This window comes from Cibotium barometz, chromosome 65 (genome assembly GCF_041138505.1).
Source record: "Cibotium barometz isolate CiBa-2024 chromosome 65, ASM4113850v1, whole genome shotgun sequence".
Lineage (NCBI taxonomy): Eukaryota > Viridiplantae > Streptophyta > Polypodiopsida > Cyatheales > Cibotiaceae > Cibotium > Cibotium barometz.
Window position 1 is genome coordinate 20,531,709 of NC_141110.1, and position 21,320 is coordinate 20,553,028.

Sequence of the window (21,320 nt, forward strand, 5' to 3'; positions counted from 1 at the left end):
CGAGTTGAAGGTTCCTTTGCCTTCTTCTCTTTGCTAGGCTTGAGGAAGTTGCATCAGATAGAGCAGGTCTAGGGGCAACTTCTCTCTGTCTTCCACGAGTGATGGATCGGGTAGCTTTGGGTTCCTCTCCAATGGTAACCCCTTTAGCTCGTAAGTATGCTTTGGCGGCTTCCACATCTTCAGCTTCAGTGGCGTGGTCTTTGATAAAATTTTCGAACATTTGGGCTCTTCAGTAGTCTTGTTCCTTCTTGGCTCTCCAAGCTAGGAAGTTAGGAACTCTTCATCTTGAAGATACTGTCTGAACTTTTGAAAATCTCAGTATTCTGCTAATGTCGTGGCCGTGGTCTCATGAGAGACAGATTGGCGACCTTGGATCTCTCCTTGATGTTCTGGGTTGGCTTCGTAGTTGTTCCCTTCTTGAGGCCCTTGGTCTTCCTCGACTGTTGACATGGTTCTGTCACACCAGAAAAGATTTCTTCAAGAGAAATCCTTGCTTTGATACCACTGTAAGCCCAACGGAGCGTGTAGTGACAGGTTCAACCATGTGTACAAGAGATATAGATAGTAAGAACGGGGAGAGAAAGATGGGTATAGGAGTTTCACACAGTACACCACGCTAAGCGGGGAACAGACCCCACTCCCTTTTCAGGAATTTATTTCAGGAACAATCCACGGGCTTTTCCAAGCCAAGACCAATACAGAAAAATGAATACAATATCAAACAAGAGTGCCGATAGCCTTATGATAATCATTCTCCAGTCGGCCAGGTCTGTAGCATTCCAGCAGCATGGAAAATCCAGGCTGAAACATGTAGTTTTAAAGTGCTAGCATTAAAAGCTATTTTATAGCATTTTTTGTCCCATAAGGAACTGGCCGACAACATCTGCTGCCCGACCAGCTCCTCCTAGGACTATAAAAGCAAGCGCATCATTTCCTCATTATTCATTCAGTCTTCAGCAAAGTATTCAGCAGTTCAAGCATGAGTCAAGTCATCCTATCAGCTCTAGGCTATGAGAGAAGTTCCTCTCCAGCATTCAGCCAGCATATGTGCAGTCCTACAGCTATCTGGACTTGCATAAGTGGCCCGAAGAGTCTTTTGTAGTGCCTCAGATTGGTGGTTACTCGAGCGATGTACGGTCTTCCTCGTCCTTGCGTTGGGCAATCATATCGCTTGTTCTCAAGCATTGTATGGCATTCTCTCATCCTATCAGCTCTAGGCTATCAGAGAAGTTCCTCTTCAGCATTCAGCCAGCATATGTGCAGTCCTACAGCTATCTAGACTTGCATAAGTGGCTCGAAGAGTCTTTTGCAGTGCCTCGGATTGGTGGATACTCAAGCGACGTATGGTCTTCCTCGTTCTTGCGTTGGGTAGTCATATCGCTTGTTCTCAAGCATTGTACAGCATTCTCCAAAGAAATAATATAAGCAAATACTCCTCCTTACAAAGAGGAAGGGGGGGGGGGGGGTTCAGTGGGTAATTGGGACCCAATACTGTGTCATGTACTTCATTTCTATTCTCTTCTCTCTCTCTACTCTGTGAATTGGATGTTAAAGATCTCACCACATAAAGGTATAAAGAAGGCCCTATTGTGCGTTACCACGATCAACTCAGTGCATGTAACACGGCTAGAAGTTTTACTTAGAACACTGTTCAAACAAAAAATATTACCATTTGTATTGTGTTTGAGAGATGGCTCATTTATTGGCTGCAATTCAAAACTTGAATGATACATTCCAATAAGCCTTTGTAGATCCTTTATAGACACTTATAAATTTTAACTGATCATGCAGGTTGTGGGGCCCGTGAAGATGACATTTGAAATGTATGTGATACCAGCCTCTTGAAGCTCTAGAGTTGTTTGTTTTTTAAAGTATTCTGGGATGTCACCTGACTGTAGGTGGTTTGATTGTGGATTTGTTGCTTGCATTGATTGCAGATATGCAACTTGTGTGGTTCCCATCAGTGCATTCTTTGCAGCCAGCCTCTGGTAAGAAAGGGTTTTGACTTTATCAAAGACTAGATGTTAAGAGCATAGTCACAATGCAACGGGAACGGAACGGTCCATGCCGTTTGGAACGGGAACAAGAATGACACATCAACACACACACACACACACACACACACACACACACACACATATTAAAAGCTATTGATCTTTCATTTAAAACATGACAAACACGATACATTATACATAACCATTGATCGTGAGACTTGAGTACTCTAGAAAAATAGAAATAGATCCAGATTCCACAATCAACTTTTGAAACTTCAAACAATACAAAGAGAGGTGCAATGCGCAGGAGCTACAAAGATAGATGCAATGAGCATGAGCAAATCCCAAATGTCAAATGATAGAAAACTAAAAGATGAAACAACATATCAAATGTGAAGATTAGCAACTAAATCATCATCAATTGCACTGGAAGAGCTCCCAATCTTATCGTCATGGCCCATGTCCATCTGCACTCATCATCATCTGAATCTGAAGAAGGGTGGGCATCAACGAAGCTCTCTGCTTGCGGCTGTAGAGCTGGCTAAGTAGTCGAAAATTTGCAAAGACATAAACAAAATCATTGGTTCTTTGTGTAGCAAGTTGGTTCCGCTTCTTTGAGGCAATGTGGCTAAATACACTCCACAATTGCTCAATAGGAGAGAAAATACGAACGGCAAGACGTTGAAGCTCAGGAGTCCTTGTGATCGTAACCTCTAGAGGTTACCACCAGACCACAACGAATGACCATAGGAAGGCAGCAATCCCCATTGCTAGCTGCCCCCCTCACGTCCACACAAAACCCAAGTGGGGAAGATATCTAAGAACCATGCCCACTGTACTATATATGGAGCTCCATCCAAGCCCCCCGATTTGCATGTGGGATTACTCCACGAGTTCCTTGGCTCCTCATGCCTTCCACCTCAATGCATTGGTGGCAACCCAATTCCAACTCCTTATCTGCAACAATGCATGTGAACCCCCTTGCCACATGGTCAACGCTTTGTAAGATTGTCAACCCAATAGTCGGCCAGGAGGAGTTCGTTGACGTCGCCATAGCAAACCAGAATCCTTGCATTGCTGCCTTTTTTTGCATGAATGTCTCCCTAGAGGTCCCTAGTCTTGCGAACCTTCGCAAGGCCTTTGCATTGGATCCTCTCGCTGTCAGCTGCCTCTCACCATCGCCTGCAGGAAGATCTGCTAGGATCAAGCGCCTAGAGCTCTGATACCAAGATCGAATCCCCAGAGGTTACCACTAGACCACAATGAACGATCACAGGAATGCAGCAATCCCCATCGCTAGATTCCCCCCTCACGTCCACACAAAACCCGGGTGGGGAAGGTATCTAAGAGCCATGCCCGCTATGCTATATATGGAGCTCCATCCAAGCCCCCTGATTCGCATGTGGGATTACTTCATGAGTTCCTTGGCTCCTCATGCATTCCACCGCAATGCATTGGTGGGCAACCCAATTCTAACACCCTGCTCCATAATCCTCCCACCATAAGGTAGCATCTGCTGAACCAAATCTTCCTTGCTTGCTTCTATAAATTGATAATTGATCTTTGATAGACCTCCAATGGAAAGGATCTGGCACCAATTTTCCCACTACTTTCTACAAAACTAGTTGCATGCAAGGGTGAATGATAGTTATCCCATCGAGTTTGGGAAAGTGCTTTCAACTCCTCTTGCCTTCCCTCATTAGGCTCCACCTGATTGCATATGCCCAAACTTTTTGCAAGTGAAACGGGAACCTGCAAAATTTTCCCATTTAAGTTAAAGAAAACTTCTTGTGTTGGGATTCCTTGCATTTTGACATCCATTGCTACCCTGTCAGGGGTTTCTTTGTCTGTGTCCCAAAAGGATACAGAATCTATTTACATTGCCAGAGGATCTGGGAGGGCATACAACCTTACCTAGTGATTCAACCAAAAAAGACAATGCAGGGTGCATATACACCGGGAGATCCACCACTTCTACCCACACAGGGCATCTGGCATCTATGCTTGATAAAATTCTGATAATCTTTGGTGGGCAACGAAGGGTAAACATGCACCATTTGCTGTCTGAAGAACAAGGTGACTTTTCCAACAACATTTGTTTGTACTTGGATTCAGTGACAATCACCTTATAAAAACCTCGTGATGCAGAGTATACTCTTCTTGAGGGAGACTCTTTGAAAGAACTCTTATACTGACATCTTTCTCAATGTGTTTCTTGATAACTGCAAGCTGAGTTAAGATACTCTTTATGTAGTTGAGATGAGTTGGAAGAGATTCATTTGAGTTCATCTTAAAGTTTAAAAAAGTTTATGAGCAGGCTGATCTTTGAGTTTTTTGATTGAGCTCCAAACAAAGTATCAAGAGTATTGCAGCTTCTTGAGAAATTGAGAAATGTCTAAAACCCTTACAAAGAGATTTGATAGATGCTAAAAAGCCCCATCACCATGCAAATGCATATTGTTTGCAAGAAATTCTGAAAATCCTAAGTTCTTTGCATGTGAGTAATAGTATGGTTTGATTTTTGCCTTGGACTTCTTTACCTTCTTGATTATCCTTCTTGTCTTGATGTGCTTGGAGTTTGATGACTCACAATTAGAAGGCATCTTTAAACCCCTTCGGGTTAGCTCAATAATTAAGATTTAAGTCAACCTCAATCACCAACATTGTTTTTGGGGGCAGAAAATTGATCCAGTTTGGAGCATAGAATTGGAGACCTTCCTCAAATCTCCTTTTAGTGTTATAGCACTATGTCTAGATGGGATTAAGCCCAACAAACACTTCATTAATCATTATAACCAAACTTTAATCACTGCCATACTAGAGTAGCTTCTGTTGAGTATACAGAGGTGAAACGCGTTGTTGCCAGCGATTATTCAACAAACCTTTACCCTCAATCCTTGCCAAGAGGGCAAAACTGATTGCGATCCATTTTGATCGCATTTAAACTATAAATCTGACGAACTCCTTCATCTATGGTTCTCGGATTAGTGTCTATTGAGGTTATGGATGGTTTTCTAGGTCTCTTGGAAAATTTTCGCGAAGTGAATACATCCACATTCATGCTACCATTCTCTCATATCCGTATCTACTAAATATCAGATAGAGTACAATCAAAGAATCTTCACATATGTGGTTTCTACATGGAGTTTTTCCGCAAAAGTGTCGAAAGACACATTTTGCATCTTAAGTCAAGAGTTTGCTGAAAACACTAAACTCATCTACACCTTGGCTAGAAGGTTCTCAAGACTTGTTGAAGTCTTGGTTTCAAGTCCCTTTCACTGGGTGAAGGTTTTCCTCCTTGAGGAAATTTGCTACGTACTCGATTTTCCAAGTATCAAATATCAGATGGAATCCAAAGTGCATTGCCTCACCTGGTCAACCAAGAGTAAGCACACACTCTTGGGTCTTCTATCTTTAATATCCCCAAATGTATAAGAGATCAAAGGAGAACTCCAAATCCAAGGTTCTACTACTAGGGATTCGGGATAACACACTCCACAAGTTCCACTTTTTCATGCAGGTGTTGCATCTCTCTTGTAAACGTAGCTTTCTAAACACGTTCAACTCAAACTCCCTCGTGATACCATGGCCCAACTGGTCCATGCGATGATCTACGTTTCGAAAGTTGTGCTCCCTATAATCTTCATGGTCTTATGTGGATCCTTTGGAGCAGTCACATGCATGTGGATCCTTTGGAGCAGTCACATGCATGTGATTCGGTAGTTTCAAAGGCCTTCTGCCAAAGGGTCGAAAGGCTCTCTCTCTCTCCCCCCCCCCCCCCTGTTACATCTAGGACAGGTGCACACTAGCGTGGGGTCAAGCTAGAGGCTAGACAAGGGGCGCCTAGTGGGGAGATATCCTTGACGTGGGAAGAGCCTTTTAAGAGGAGCCATAGTTATAAGGAATTATAGGGTTAAAAGCTTATAAAAGCATTGGGGCTAATTATAAAGCCTGGCCTATATAAGTGAAACAAATAGTTCCGGGGCTTGGTCTGGTGAGACCTTACACTGGTATCAGAGCCTATATCTGACGCGGTAAGGGACCTTGGACGTGGTGGTTATGGGCATGGCTAGGAATCCATGGGTTCTCGGGGAGAGGGAGAAAGAAAACCCTAAGATGGCTGCGAATTACTCTGTGTGCATGAATTGTAGAAGAGAGAGTGAAAGCTTGGCCCAAGTTTATTAGTGCTAGGCATTAGGCACATAGTTTATTTGGGGTTTTTGTTAAAATATAAGCCCAACATTGTCCTTTAGCCATATATCAAAAGGGGCATAGGATATGTACAAGCCTAAGGTTGTGTGTAGCTCCCAATGACATAAGCAATGATGTCAATCCACTCATGTATCCAGTCATATAGGATGTATCTCTCAAGGCTATTTATGCCTCATGTAGTTGTTCATTTGAATGGGATCAATGATATGAATGTTATCAACTCTCTTTCATCATGAATGGCTCATTCACTCTCCCGCCCTAAATCTAACATGGTATCAAGAGCAAAATCCTAGGAAAAATAGGGTGATATTCTCCCCCTTGAATAGTGGATCTCACCTTTTTCACCAACCCCCTGCCACTGGAGGACTCCCAGCAGCGAATCCAGGCCGCTTTAGGGTGTGATTTCAACTAGAGAGTGGCTCATTAGGTCTAGGCGCACCGTTTTGTACAATCAATGCCTGGCGTACGAGAACAGCAGCCGCGGCATTAGCAGAATAGCAGGCCGACGCATTGTTTTCCCTAGCTTGCTGGTCATACCGCAAATGCGCTCTGTAGCGGCTCCCTTTGCTGCCATTGCCTTAGGGATTTTGAAGCCGTGTATTTGAAGGCTCTTCACCTCAGTCCTTAGCCCAAAAGGAGCTGCGACGCGGTTGCTACTTAAAAAAAACCAGGTGGGATATGAAGCTTTCCATGAAAGCTCATTCCAAAACTTCATTTTAGTGTTTTTTAACACTAATCAAGTGTTGCTTGGCCCTATTTCTTCAAGAAAGATTATTTTCTCTGAGGAAGCTCTTCTACATCAGCACTTGAAGCACTCCATCAATCTTTCAAAAGCTTCATCAACACTTGAAGGACTACATCAACACTCCAACTTCATCAACATTTGCAAGTGCTCTCATGAGCCTTTTTTTGGGAGGTGAGAAGAACACAAATTAGTATCTTTCTTCATTCCTATGGTATCCACTTTTGTTATGGCCTCTCATTCTAAATGCCCTGATAAGTGCATTGTGGAAAGAACAACCATCCACCTCACAAGTGCTACTACAAAGACAAGGCCAACCTTGTTGTTCAAGAAAGTCACTTTATAGAAGTGAAGAGTTTTTGTAAGGAAGATGAATCCTATGCATTGTAAAATGTTGTTCACTCTTGTTTTGGTTAAAGCCTTTTTATTGTTATGGGGACACTTGTTGTATGATGGACCTTGTCACAAATGTGGTCCAATCATTGTTGCATACACCCATTTTTCCACACCTTGATGTTGTAGAGAAGAGAGCACACACCCTTATGTTATAAAGGGGGGCCTCTATCTCATTGTTTCAAGGAGGGATGTTGTTAGGCAAAATCTATTGTTGAGTGTCAGTTGTCCATGTTTGGCTTAAGGAGGGTGTTAAAATATAAGCCCAACATTGTCCCTTAGCCATATATCAAAAGGGGCATAGGATATGTACAAGCCTAAGGTTGTGTAGCTCCCAATGACATAAGCAATGATGTCAATCCACTCATGTATCCAGTCATTTGGGATGTATCTCTCAAGGCTATTTATGCCTCATGTAGTTGTTCATTTGAATGGGATCAATGATATGAATGTTATAAACTCTCTTTCATCATGAATGGCTCATTCACTCTCCCGTCCTAAATCTAACAGTTTTTGTACCTTAGAGTCACTTGTATGCTTTATGGTAACACATGGCACATTTTACTTGGATCCCTTGGTCCTTAGATGTAGGGGGGCACCTTTTACTTTTATTGCTATTAAATTCTCATGACTCTAGCATGAGTGTTTTTACCGCCAACCTCTCTTTTTTTTTCTTTTTTCGTGAAATGGTGTTTTATATTATATGTAAAAATGTACATCAGCCACATGGCTCACACAGAACCTATGGCCCCAAAAAAAACCCCCACAAAAGATTCTCTAAAGGATCATGACCATGCAAACCTGTACACTAATAAGAAAGCCTCCTAGCCAAATAAGCATCCCAGATAAAAGCATCAAAGATGAGCCAGTCGAGCCGCCGTAGACCATAACGAAATAACATCTGCATCCGGTAGCTGAGCTGAGAGAAGAGAAGAGAACTGCAAAGTAGCAAACCGCGGATACATAGAATGTGCCCATGTATTCTTGACAAGGAATCAAAGATGAACCCATTCCATGTAGTCAAAATATGCCAAAGTCCTGTCCATCTCTAAGGAAATGGAATATCACAAGGTGACTGTCCGAAGTAATGACTTGAGGACAAATCCCAAATATCCACTAATGAGCTGAAACAGTAGACCTCTCTACTGCCTCCCAAACGTGAGAGACAAAAGAGCAAATCTGACGGGCCACTGGACAACTCATGAACAGATGCATAACTGTTTCAGTGCATGTCGTGCAGAAGAAGCAAGAGGCCAATGTAATTTTACGACGGCTGAGCTGATCCCGTGTAGGTAACCCTCCCACCAACATCCTCCAAATGAAAACCTTACCTTGGTAAGGGAGTTTAGACTGCCAACCACGCATAAGAGTTTTCTGCCACCATGATTTAGAGTTGTGCAATCCCCACACCTTATTGGCCTTGGCTGAAACCCAATCTTTCTCTGATACGAGCTTATGATAGACCTGGTTAGCTGAAAGTGATATCAAGTCACCAGATTTACATAGTGCCCAATCAAGCCAAGACTGATCTGCAGATGGCCGAGGCAATGGAGTAAAAGGCTCAACTGCATGCATGATGTCAACCCATAGTGGCTGAAATGTCCGAGGAACCCTAAAGTGCTGCCGAATACGACGAAACGAATATGGCCTGTCGCGACCAGGTATCACAGCATCTCGGATTCTAACCAAGCCTAACCTGACCATGCGGTTGAGTCGTATGCGTGAAGCATCTCTGTCTGGCCAAACAATGACACGCGACTTCACAAATGTTTCGAACTGCAAAGAGTTCAAAAGTAGTCTTTCATGATCAGGATCCCACCGAGCCAATAGTAGAACTTCATGCCAAGAAAGAAGAATATGCGATAAAATGTGAGATGAGCGAATACGGACAGGATGAGCGGCATTCACAATGTCCCACCATGAAGCCTGCACACGTGTCCATCCATGTGACAATCCCTCCAACTCAATCAAGTCACGAGCCATGAATACCCAAGGCTGCTCCTGCAAACACATATCTTGAAAAAGCGCCCACCTACGCGCCACCATATGCAAGTGGACATCCAGTAAAGCAGCCCCACCCATTCTTTTGGGCGTCGTAATGTGATTCCAAGCTATCCATGTTTGACCCATAATATTTCCTTGCCTCTTCCACAGCATAAACCTAATGGGAGCAACCAAACGGAGAAGAGATTTGTGCGTCCAAGGTAGCAAAGGCAAAAAATAGGAAATCATGCTAAGCATAATAAACTGAGCTACCTTAACCCTCACGTGCATAGGCCACCCTTGAGCTTTCCAATACACAAATTTATCCGAGATCCGAGCAGAAATCCAAGCAAGAAGCGCTTGGGGATCCACATCCACACCCACCGGATACCCAAGATGACGAACAATGTCTCTTGTATGCACCACACGGCCTTGCCACCCTAATGCCTCAAGATCAAATTCCGTGCATACAATGAGGGCTGATTTTGTTGAATTTATTTTCAGCCCAGAAGCCAATGCAAAATTATTCCAAGCTTCCATTGCTCGATCTATACTGGCTTTTTCGGCCCTGAGAAACATAAAAGTGTCATCCGCAAGGGCTTGAGCAACCAATTGCTTGCCATGAGGGAGATGCAAACCAACCACTTCACCATGCGATGCCATAGCATCTAGGCGAGGTAACATAGGATAAGTGGCAATGGCAAAGAAAAGAGGGCTAAGAGGACAGCCCTCCCGGAGAGAACGGGTAAGAGAAATACCATTCGAAAGTCATCCATTGAGCATAATCCGCGTGATAGAGCCAGAGCCAAGTAAATGCACCAAATTAGCCATTTTGGGACCAAAGCCCATGGCTGTCATTAACTGAGAAAGGAAAGACCAGCTGACATGATCAAAAGCTTTTTCAAGATCCAGCTGCACCATCACAATCTCTTGCTTCTTTGCCTTGGCATAATCCACTCCAATTTGAACATTAAGAATATTATGCAAAATATTCTTGCCATGCACAAATCCATATTGATATGGATGAATAAGAGTAGGAAGCACCTTCTGCAAGCGATTGGCAAAAATCTTTGTAAAGATTTTATACATAATACCCATAAGTGAGATCGGGCGCCATTGAGCCAAAGAAGTAGGCAAAGGGACTTTGGGCAACAAACGAAGTATGCCCAACTTCCAATCGGCAAGCATATATCCCTCATTCCAAACCCTTTGACAAATAAGCGTCAAAGGCTCTGCAAGCTGATCAGCATATTTTCGAAAAAACTCATTTGTCAAACCATCCCAACTAGGGCTCTTTTCCATGGGAAGTTTGGAGAGAACAGCTTCCACTTCCCCTTGAGTAACAGGAGCATCAAGCTGAACCGCCACATCAGGGTCAACTTGATATCGTACTTCAGCAAACAATGACTCCCTTGCAGCCAGGACAGCCGGCGAGACATCCTCTCGAGGGGCAAGCAAATCTTCATAAAACCTGATGCAATGCTGAATAACCTCAGAAGGTTGAGTAACAAGGTTGCCTTGGGCATCCATCAGCCTAACAATATTCTCACGCATATGTTTTTGATGCAACTTATCATAGAAGCGATGAGATTGACAGTTAGCATCCCGCAAAGCATCAAGACGTGCAAGTAGTTTAAAGCGAACATATTGTGCTTCCTTCACCCTAGATAGCTCCTTTTTCAGCCATTCTATGGCATCCACAACTTCAACATCCATAGAGTCAGTAAACATGAACGCCTGCAAGCCCTTTAAAAGCGACTCAAGAAGAGCCACATGTTGTTTTTGTATAGAGGCATTAGCAAGACCATAATGCCGCGCTAATTTCCGAGTGTTGGTAAGGAACACTGGCCAAGCATGATAATCAGCCATGGACACTCTTGTGGAGAAATGTCGTATCAACTGACGCATATAAACATCAAAAACTTCATGCTCCAAAAAAGTGTGATTTAAGCGCAAAGGCAAGCGTTCCAACAAGCCTTTATATGCATCCATAGGATGATAGACCATTTCAAACACAAGCGGCCAATGATCCGACAAAACCTGTTGCTGATCAACCATCATAGTAAGAACCTCTAGCAAAAAGAGATCTTGATGTAAAATATACATCCTATCCAATCTAGCATAAGTGCCCCGAAACTGTTGTGAGGCATAAGTGTAACCCCTTTCATCTGGATGCAACCAAGACCACATGTCTTGTTTTAGTGACCTTGCTGCAAAAGCTTCCCACGCCATTCTCTCCAGGCCATCCATTACAGAATAAGTGTAACCCCTTTCATCTGGATGCAACCAAGACCACATGTCTTGTTTTAGTGACCTTGCTGCAAAAGCTTCCCACGCCATTCTCTCTAGGCCATCCATTACAGAATGAGGCGACGTGGCTTGCTCCCTGGAGACACACATATTAAAGTCTCCCATCACAAAGCCAGGATGAGAGATTGAAAGAGCACACAAGTCATTCCACAGCAAACGGCGTGCATGAGCATTATTTGGAGCATACACCCCTAACAACCATAAAGGCGTATCATCCCAAACAATCTGTATCACTAGAAATCTTCCATGAACATCTTGAATCACAAGAGAAGGTTGAAAGTGCGAACGAACAACAAACATAACACCTGACTGCGAAGCAGGATGTCCACTGTAGAAAACATGAAACCCCTTATATACATAGGCTTTGCCAGCCAACTTATGCTGCTTATGTTCAACTGCACACAAAACATCCCAACCATGACAAAAAGTTGTACGCCAAAGCCTGAACTGCTTTTGGCGCGAAGAAATACCCTTTACATTCCATTGTACAATTTTCATAAGCCTTCCCAGAAAAGGAATCAACAAGGCCGTGTACTAGGCCCAGGACAATCTGCCAAATCACGAACCTTTTGAAGCATTGCATTTTTAGACATGGTATTTGTGATCTCAGACTGCCGAGCACGTGCCGAAGGGTAATGACCATCCCATGGCGAGATGACCTCACCCTTCGAACCAAACACAAGAGGCAATTGTTGTTGTGCTTCTTTTGTTAGGCGACTTCTAATAGGATAGCGTTCTACTCTATCCACCCCAAGAGCCCCTGTACCCTGAGAAAGTTGGCCTCCCGGCCTCTCAATCCTGGTCTGTTGCTGGGCAACTGAACCCAAAGGGCGACGAGCATATGTATGTAAGGGCCCCTGATGAGTACGCAAAGGCCCCAGTAAAACAGCATCTGAGAAATCCCCCCGCGGGGCAACAAATCGTGTCTTTTTACCACGTACTTCCACCCATGGCTGCTCAACCTCATTCTGAACATCCACATGTACATCCATGTGCTGGGCATCATGTAAAGGAGCATCATGCTCATCTTCCACGGGCAACTGCCCATCAACGATATCCTTGGTAGCAGCAACTTGTTCTTTCTTAGGACATTCGGAGACAAAGTGGCCCATCTCACCACATTTGAAATAGTGGCCAGCAAATGTATCCCACCTCAATTCATACATTAAAGGTTGCAGCCCAGCCATATTGACACGCAAATGTGTCGGCCTAGGTCTCCCAGTATCCCACAACATGCATAGGCGATTTCGGTTTCTAGATGTCATTCGAGGCACCACCAAGACATCACCGATACCTCGCATGAGACCTGGTAAAACATGCCAAAACATTGGTGGGAATTGTTTCACTTCAACCCAAACTGGGCAAGCCTGGCGCAACATATCTTGGTACTCTGCCATAGGCTTCCACGGAACCACATGAACCAATTGCCCATCCAAAAAGAGTGGCACCTGCTCCAAGACTACCCTACGGGCTTCCGAAGTGCGAAAAAGTATTTCATAAAAGCCTCTCGGACCATCATAAATCTGCGACACCAAGCGGCCCAACCATGCTCTAAAACGAGGCAACAACGGAATACGTCCAGTAAAGAAGAAGATAGCAGCACGATCATGAAAATCTGCTAGCTGTTGTAGCAACAAAGGAGTCTCCATGCATACATCAGCCACACCACCATTATCTACTGCAGCCATTTGCACGCTATTTGCCTTCACATATTCTTGTAGAAGCTCACCAGTGATCTACAACAAACGTGCAAACTCCGGAGAAGGTACCTGAGAACTTTTCTCTACATTCTCTCCAACATTCACCGGAGTGTAGCTTGCATCAACATCAAGCCTTTGACGTTTTTGTTGCTCCGAGGCATCTGAAGCATAACCCACATCCTTCTCGATCATCTCCTCAATAAGATCCATGTTAAGGCTATTGGCAGCCATGCCACCAACAGCAGCAGCCGGGTCATCCAAATCCATGTACAAAAGCAAAGAAAACCCGTTCTCTCAAACCCTAATTCAGCACCTGCAAACCCTTGAATAATTGCTTGAACCCTTGCTGCACCCTTGAGAAAACCTGCAAACCTGATTTTTTTTTAATTTTTTTAATTTTTTATCTTTAATCTTCTTCCACTGCTGCCTGAAACCCTTGAGCCGGAAACCCTCCCAAAGCGTGTCAATTAGAGAGCTTATGATTAGAAAAGCACGAGAATCCGCTGCAGTAGGGATCGCCTTCAAGCTGAGGAACGGCACATCTGCTAGCTCACTAGATGACATTCCTCCCTCACCATACACAGTCAACCTCTCTCTCTCTCTCTCTCTCTCTCTCTCTCTCTCTCTCTCTCTCGTTTACCTGTTCAACTGTGCATGCGCTTGTTGCTGTTGACAAAAGTTTCCATTGCTTTCTCTTCCAACATTTGGTATCAGAGCAATTTGCAACCTTGCAATCTGTGGTGCTCACGTCTGTTGCGACCTTGCGAGGTGTGGTCGTGGTTCGACTGCACCAAGCAAGGCGAAGGGAAGCGAAGCGCATTGTCAACAAGCAAAAGCACTGTGTGGTGTTGCGTCGGCTGTAAAGAAAGCAGCACATGGCACACACGACAAGTGTGAAGAAGCAGCGCTATTTACAAGCTTCGCATGGCACTGACCTGGTCATGGTGGTGATGGAATTCAATACTTAGCTGTGAATGGCGATGGCAGCAGAGGCGCCTGGCACTGACCTGCTCATGGTGGTGAAGCTAAGCGGCGACAAACAGGTGACATGCTCAGTCAGTAAGCCGGCTTTTGGCACTGAAGCAGGTGTGGTAGCTTGCGACACTAGTGCTGTTGGTGTTGCAAAGGTTGCGAATTAGGTGACAGCAACCGCTGTACACAATGGAGCAACGGCGCTGCACGGGAGGTGCTCGGCTGAAGACAGCGCTGCTGCGGCAGTTTTGGGTGGCACGACTGGCGGTGATGGCGGAATAGGGCTCTGCACAGTCAGCAGTAGGAGCTGCTATAGTGACTGGTAGCGGCGAAGGGAGGCTATGGGCAAGACGTGGTGCTGCATAGGTGGCTCCAACATCGACAGGATTTCCTTTGCAACAAAAAGATAGATAGCAAGTTATCAGGTATACTATTTTGATACAGTGCAGTTCTACATTCTTGCTACAGGTACACATCCTTGCAGGCACACAGTACAGTGTTGGGATACGTGCTCTAGTACTTGTGTTTGCAGCAGTGCAGTGTGGTTTTTGCATTGTTGAGCAGAGATGGCACAGACATGGGATGTATTTAAGGTGCTCACCCAAGAGGATAAGTTGGACGGAACTGATGACTTCCTTTGGAATTTTATGATTCACAATGTATGGGATATAGTGTTTGGTGAAGACACATGCCCACCAACACTACAGCCAGCTACACCTCCTAGAAATGCTACACAAAGGGTTGCAGGTGTTGATGTATAGGTTGCAGATCATCCTCCTCCTACCCAGGGACAAAGGAGGTGGGACTGTTGTGATGCACAATCAATGCCATTGATTGCTTTGTCAGTAAAGAGGTCAATCATTCCACATGTACGGTCATGTACGACAACTAAGAATGCTTGGAATACACTGGACCATATGTATCAAACTTGGAATGAGGCTAGGGTTGCCTTTCTCAAGAGGCAACCGGATATTCTTGAGATGTGTGAGGGGGTGTTGCACATGCGCGGAAGTCTTGCTGTACTGATCCACATCCCTAACCTTGATTAAGAACAAGATGCTGATTTAAACATGGTCAAGACAGAGGAGAGAAGAAGAGAGAGAGAGTTGGTGTCAGGTTTTCTTGTATTTCATATGATACAAAAAGGTGACTTTATGTTTGTACATGGTTAGGCCCTTGGTTGGCCCCAAAGGGGTGACCTCTGGCCCCTACATATGCTTCTGCTGATGACTTCAATGATGAATGACTTGATTCCTTGACTGAAATGATGCCTTTTGCTTATATATGTGTACGAAAGTCTGGTCGGTCCTATCCAAGGCTGTCGGCCAATTTGCTTGGACAATAATTCATAAATTCCTTTTTTTTACTGCTGTGCTTTACTTCCATGCTGCCCATACCTGCTGGCCATTCACCCAGGCACTGGCCGCCTGTTGCTTGGGCTCTCTGCTGGCTGCCGACTGCTTCGTGCTGGCTGCCTACAGAGGTCCCATGCCCTCCAATGAGGATGCTGTTGATGGTAATGCTGAAGATGATGACGATGGTGTTGATATTGAAGATGCTGATGCTGATGTTGATAATGCTAACATTGGTAATGAGCCGATGATGACGATGACCTAAAATGCTATCCTAACCAAGGGATTAAAGCTGTTCATGCCATGGCACGGGCGTGCACGTGACATCCCCTCATGTGAAACTTGATGACTGGGTGGACACTCTGTCATCCTTCCTCCCTGGACTACTAACTTTGACCTGCTACGTCTGACTCTGACTTTGACTTTGATATTGTTGTTTGAACACCTTCCACTTCTGATCTCCACTTCCAAGTCTTGTTGAAGAATTGAACATCTGTTCCATTGCTGTCCCCATGCTTGCTATCCCTTACGCTTAACACAATGGCCAGAACTGATCATGCTTGTTGCTAGGCCTTTGGAACTAATCTGAGAACTTAATGATGTATTGTTTGTGAGTATATACCCCCAAAGAATGCTTTTCTCTAGCTTCGCTTGTTGTTGCAGACCACTCCATCCACTACTGTGCTGAATTCTTTTGCTGGATCTATGCACCTCCTTGGGACCTATACTTAGTGGCTGAGCCTAAATGCTCTGATACCAATGTTGCATGCTTCGTGCTGGCTGTCGATAGAGGTCCCATGCCCTCCAAGGAGGATGCTAGTGGTGGTAATGGTAATGGTAATGGTGATGGTGATGGTGATGGTGATGCTATGGATGACCTAAAATGTTGTCCTAACTAAGGGATTAATCGGGGATTAATGCTGTTTATGTTGGAATTAGCCATGGTAGGAGTGTGCACGTGACATCCCCTTTTGCTAAACCTGATGACGGCGTCAACACTTTGTCATGCTTCCTCCCTGGATTACTAACTTGGACTTGCTACTTCTGACTCTGACTTTGACTTTGATAATTTTGTGTGAACACCTTTCACTTTTGATCTCCACTTCCAAGCCTTGTTGAAGAATTGAACATCTGTTCCACTGATTTCCCCATACCTGCTATCCCTTACCCTTAACACAGCGGCGGGTCACCTATCGGAATTGATCATGCCTGTTGCTAGGCCTTTGGAACTGATCTGAGAGCTTAATAATGTACTGTTTCTGAGTACATACCCCCAGAGAATGCTTTCCTCTAGCTTTGCCTGTTGTTGCAGACCACTCCATTTGCTACCTTGTTGCATTATTTTGTTGGATTTGTGCACCTCCTTGGGACCTATGCTTAGTGGCTGAGCTTGAATGCTCTGATACCAATGTTGCATGCACGAAAGCCTTGTTGTACTGTTCCACAATCCTAAGCGTGATTAAGAACAAGATGTTGATTTAAACATGATTAAGATAGAGGAGAGAGAAGAAAAGAGAGATAGTTGGTGTCAGGTTTTCTTGTATTTCATATGGTACAAAACGGTGACTTTATGTCTGTACATGGTTAGGCTCTTGTTCCACTGTTGTCCCCATACCTGCTATCCCTTACTCTTAACAGAGCGGCGGGTAACCTATCGGAACTGATCATGCCTGTTGCTAGGCCTTTGGAACTGATCTGAGAGCTTAATGATGTACTGTTTCTGAGTACATACCCCCAAAGAATGCTTTCCTCAAGTTTCGCTTCTTGTTACAGACCACTCCATTTGCTACCTTGTTGCATTCTTTTGCTAGATCTGTGCACCTCCTTGGGACCTATGCTTAGTGGTTGAGCCTAAATGCTCTGATACCAATGTTGCATGCGCAGAAGCCTTGCTGTATTGATCCATAGTCCTAAGCGTGATTAAGAACAAGATGCTGATTTAAACATGATTAAGACAGAGGAGAGAGAAGAAGAGAGAGATAGTTGGTGTCAGGTTTTCTTGTATTTCATATGGTAAAAAACGGTGGCTTTATGTCTGGACATGGTTAGGCCCTTGGTCAGCCCCAAAGGGGTGACCTCTGGCCCCTACATATGCTTCTACTGATGACTTCAATGATGAATGACTTGATTCCTTGACTGAAATGATGCCTTTTGCTTATATATGTGTATGGAAGTGCTGGTCGGTCCTATCCAAGGCTGTCGGCCAATTTGCTTGGACAATAATTCATAAATTCTTTTTTTAAAACTGTTGCACTTTACTTCCATGCTGCCCATACCTGCTGGCCATTCACCTAGGCGCTAGCCGCCTATTGCTTGGGATCTCTGCTGGCTACGGACAGAGGCCCCATGCCCTCGAATGAGGATGTTGCTGATGGTAATGATGATGGTGATGATGGTGATGATGATACTACTACTGACGTTGACGTTGACGCTGACGCTGCTGATGATATTGATGCTAACACTGATGGTAATGAAGATGATGTTGTGGATGACCTAAAATGCTGTCCTAACTAAGGGATTAATGTTGTTCATGTTGGAGATTAACCATGGCATGAGCGTGCACGTGACAGGGAGACTCTATAACAAAGCACTTCACAAAGGTCAAAGATTTGTGGGAACAACTGTTAAACATAGATGAGGTTATCCTTGACAAGCAACTGGTTCAAAGCACACTTGATTCATTGCCTCCATCATATCTTGGGTTCATTACTTCTCTCAATCTCATGAGGAGGGGTGGTGCAAACCTAGATCTTTTTGTTAAACTTGTGGGATTTCTCCTACAAGAAGAGCAAACAAGAGCAAATCTTTCTAGTTCTCGTGGTGGAGAACACGCATTTTCTACGAGAGAGAAACGCAAAGCTAAAGTGGACTTTGGGCACACAGTCCCTAAGGGTGATAATACTTCCATGCGTCCAAGAGCAAGAAGAAGAAGGGTAAATGCCATTTCTGCCATAAGCAAGGGTACTACATCAATAAGTGCAAGAAGCAGAAGTGGATTGCTTATGAACAGGACAAAAAAAAGGATCCTGGCAATGTGGTGGATTCTTCTAGTGATAAAAAGGAGAATTCAGCCAACCTTGTGGAAAATGATGTGGTGGTCTTGACCTTGGAAAAGGTCAGTGATGAGATGTCTCTTAGTGCATGTGATAAGAGCCAACCAATTTGGTACATTGAGCAGGGCTACTAGACATCACGTCTAGGCATGATGTATTCAGCTCTTTGCAAGGTGTGGATGATGGGAGGAGTGTCTCATGTGCAGACCACTCTTTATACCACTTAAAAGGCATAGGCAAAGTGCCTTTGTTGCTTGCTAATGGCAAGCAAAGTCAAATGAAGGATTTGCTTTATGTGCCAGGCATAAAGGAGAACTTGGTGCCAGTGTGGACACCAATGAGCACACTCAACCGCAATATACTTATAACCATACAATGAGAGGCTTCTAATATAGATAGCCTCTAGCCAAGACTCTTTGACATGTGGCATCCTTAATCCCTCTATAAGCTGCCACCTTCCATACCATGTGTCCACACTCTAGACTTTCCACTTTCCATTTGACTTTATCATCCACATGTTTATCCTTAACAATTTTGCAGTGCACCAAATGTGTATTTTCTCTCTCAATACTCCCCCTCAATGGTAAATTGAGAGGAGATACTGCATGCCCATTACTCCCCTCAAATCACATATTTGGTGACATAAGATTTTCTAACAAAGATGGACTCCCCTCCTCTTCTTTCTTGGTTTTTTTTTTCTAATAACCTAAGAGGAAACTTGGATACAAAGCTTTACAAGTTGAGACCCAGCACTCAAGGAGCATTCAAGGTAAAACAAAAAGACATTAGTGATCCTAACAAGAATTAGAAAATTAGGATCTTGGAGTTCTGCAAGCAGCCAAATGGTGCAATAGAGGTCCTTGTGCAGCATGTTTATATGCACAAGGACATAATGCTACATCAATACGATCATGTTCATGCTTAGGACATTTGGAGGGGGCCCAGGATTGTTTGGCCCCCACTTGCCTGGCCATTACAATTTGGTCGTGGTCACCTTATAAACTTTGACAAAATAATGTTGTAACTCATCAAAAACCATGATAATAAATTGGGTACGGTTTTTAGTTACTGTCTGCAAAACTTATATGGACACTAGTTAGTGCATAGATTGAACCATATCTGCCTAGGATATTCTTGGGTGTCCTTCAGACTCATGGACATTCCACATTGTCCAAGAATGAAGACAGTTCATGCGTGCAAACCATTCCCAAGCAAGAGGCAAATACGATATAAATCACAAAAGACAAAATATCACAAAAACCGATCATCTTGTAAAGCTTTATGTATGAATCTTATGTCATAGCATTATGGTGTCATTGTTTGTGCCTAAACCACCATAGTGACCTACCATGATCGACCAAAATTCCATGGCAAACTCTCACCAAATGTCCTCATGAAACTCTTTTATGCACATGCCTCCAAGGTCCAGAGTTTTATGGTGACCTTCTATAATGGAACAAATCCCTGCCATACTTCATGCCTATGGTAGGGCACATGCTTTGGGGGTCCTATGTCCAACCTTGTGGCCACCTGCCATAGCTCATGTCCACCTGGTGACACTTGGGCTGCTCGGATGGGACTGAGGATTGAGGAACTGTAACATGATGGCAGAAGCTAAGAGAGATTAACGCTAATTATAGTCTGTCTAGGGATCGATTAATGCTTATCACAATGATAAACTGCAAGTACACAATAGACAAGGTAATAGACCTAAACATGCATGGCTTGAGTAGTCATGGGACATGATCCAAGGCCTGAGTTATGTGTCTGCCTTGCGCCTGTATGAGTTGTGGTCTGTGGTGAAAGGAAGTTGTTGTATTCTTTTGAAAGGAAGTTGTTGTATTCTTTTGTTTGCATTCTGATAAACCCTAATCTTTTGTGATGGAAATGCCAGGTTTGGCAACACTGCCTATCTGTACATTTCAGTGGCGTTTATCCAGATGTTGAAGGCTCTAAGTACGTCTACCTTTCTCAAGAAACAAATCAGAGTGTTTAGATACAGATGCTTACTGCTCTTCATCTCTTATGGATCTACATTGTCTTCGCAGTGCCTGTTGCAACCTTTTTTATAGCAATTATATGTGGGACAGACAAAGCTAGGTGTGACTTGTTCCTCAACATGTTGCTTGTCAGCTTGGGAGTTGCCATCTCCTCTTTTGGGGAGATTCATTTCAATGTAACTGGAACTGCATATCAGGTCACAGGCATACTCGCTGAAGCTCTTCGACTAGTTTTAACACAAGTTCTGCTACAAAAGAAAGGGCTTACATTGAACCCTATTACCAGTTTGTACTATATAGCTCCTTGCAGGTCATCTCTTTATCTTTCTTGTAAACATTAGTGTTATCCTCTGTGCATGTACGGTGGTTAAGGGGTGGATGGGGTGTGTGTGTGTGTGTGAGAGAGAGAGAGAGAGAGAGAGAAATGAAATGTTATATTAACGTCTTCAAAAGGCCATAATGACCTATGAGACCAAAAGTTACATCATGGTGGATTTGATACAATGTCTGGATTAAAAAACCCAGAAAATGAAAAATAAAGATGATACTACTGGCACCTAGAAAATGAAACTGGAAATGGAAGGTAAACAGAAACCCTTATAGGGTGTG

The 21,320-nt window shown here is 43.9% G+C and overlaps 1 protein-coding gene across 6 annotated transcripts in view; it reads left to right on the forward strand.

Annotated features, from left to right (window-relative positions):
* The window catches only part of LOC147603031 (putative sugar phosphate/phosphate translocator At3g17430), a 90,492-nt gene that overhangs the window by 32,955 nt on the left and 36,217 nt on the right, over window positions 1-21,320 (forward strand). For all 6 annotated transcript variants that reach the window (XM_086797458.1, XM_086797461.1, XM_086797460.1 and 3 more), the window contains 4 exons: window positions 1,792-1,823; window positions 1,938-1,988; window positions 20,606-20,667; window positions 20,760-21,021. In XM_086797458.1, coding sequence (XP_086653584.1) covers window positions 1,792-1,823; window positions 1,938-1,988; window positions 20,606-20,667; window positions 20,760-21,021 — 407 coding nt within the window. The remainder of the gene's footprint in view (window positions 1-1,791; window positions 1,824-1,937; window positions 1,989-20,605; window positions 20,668-20,759; window positions 21,022-21,320) is intronic.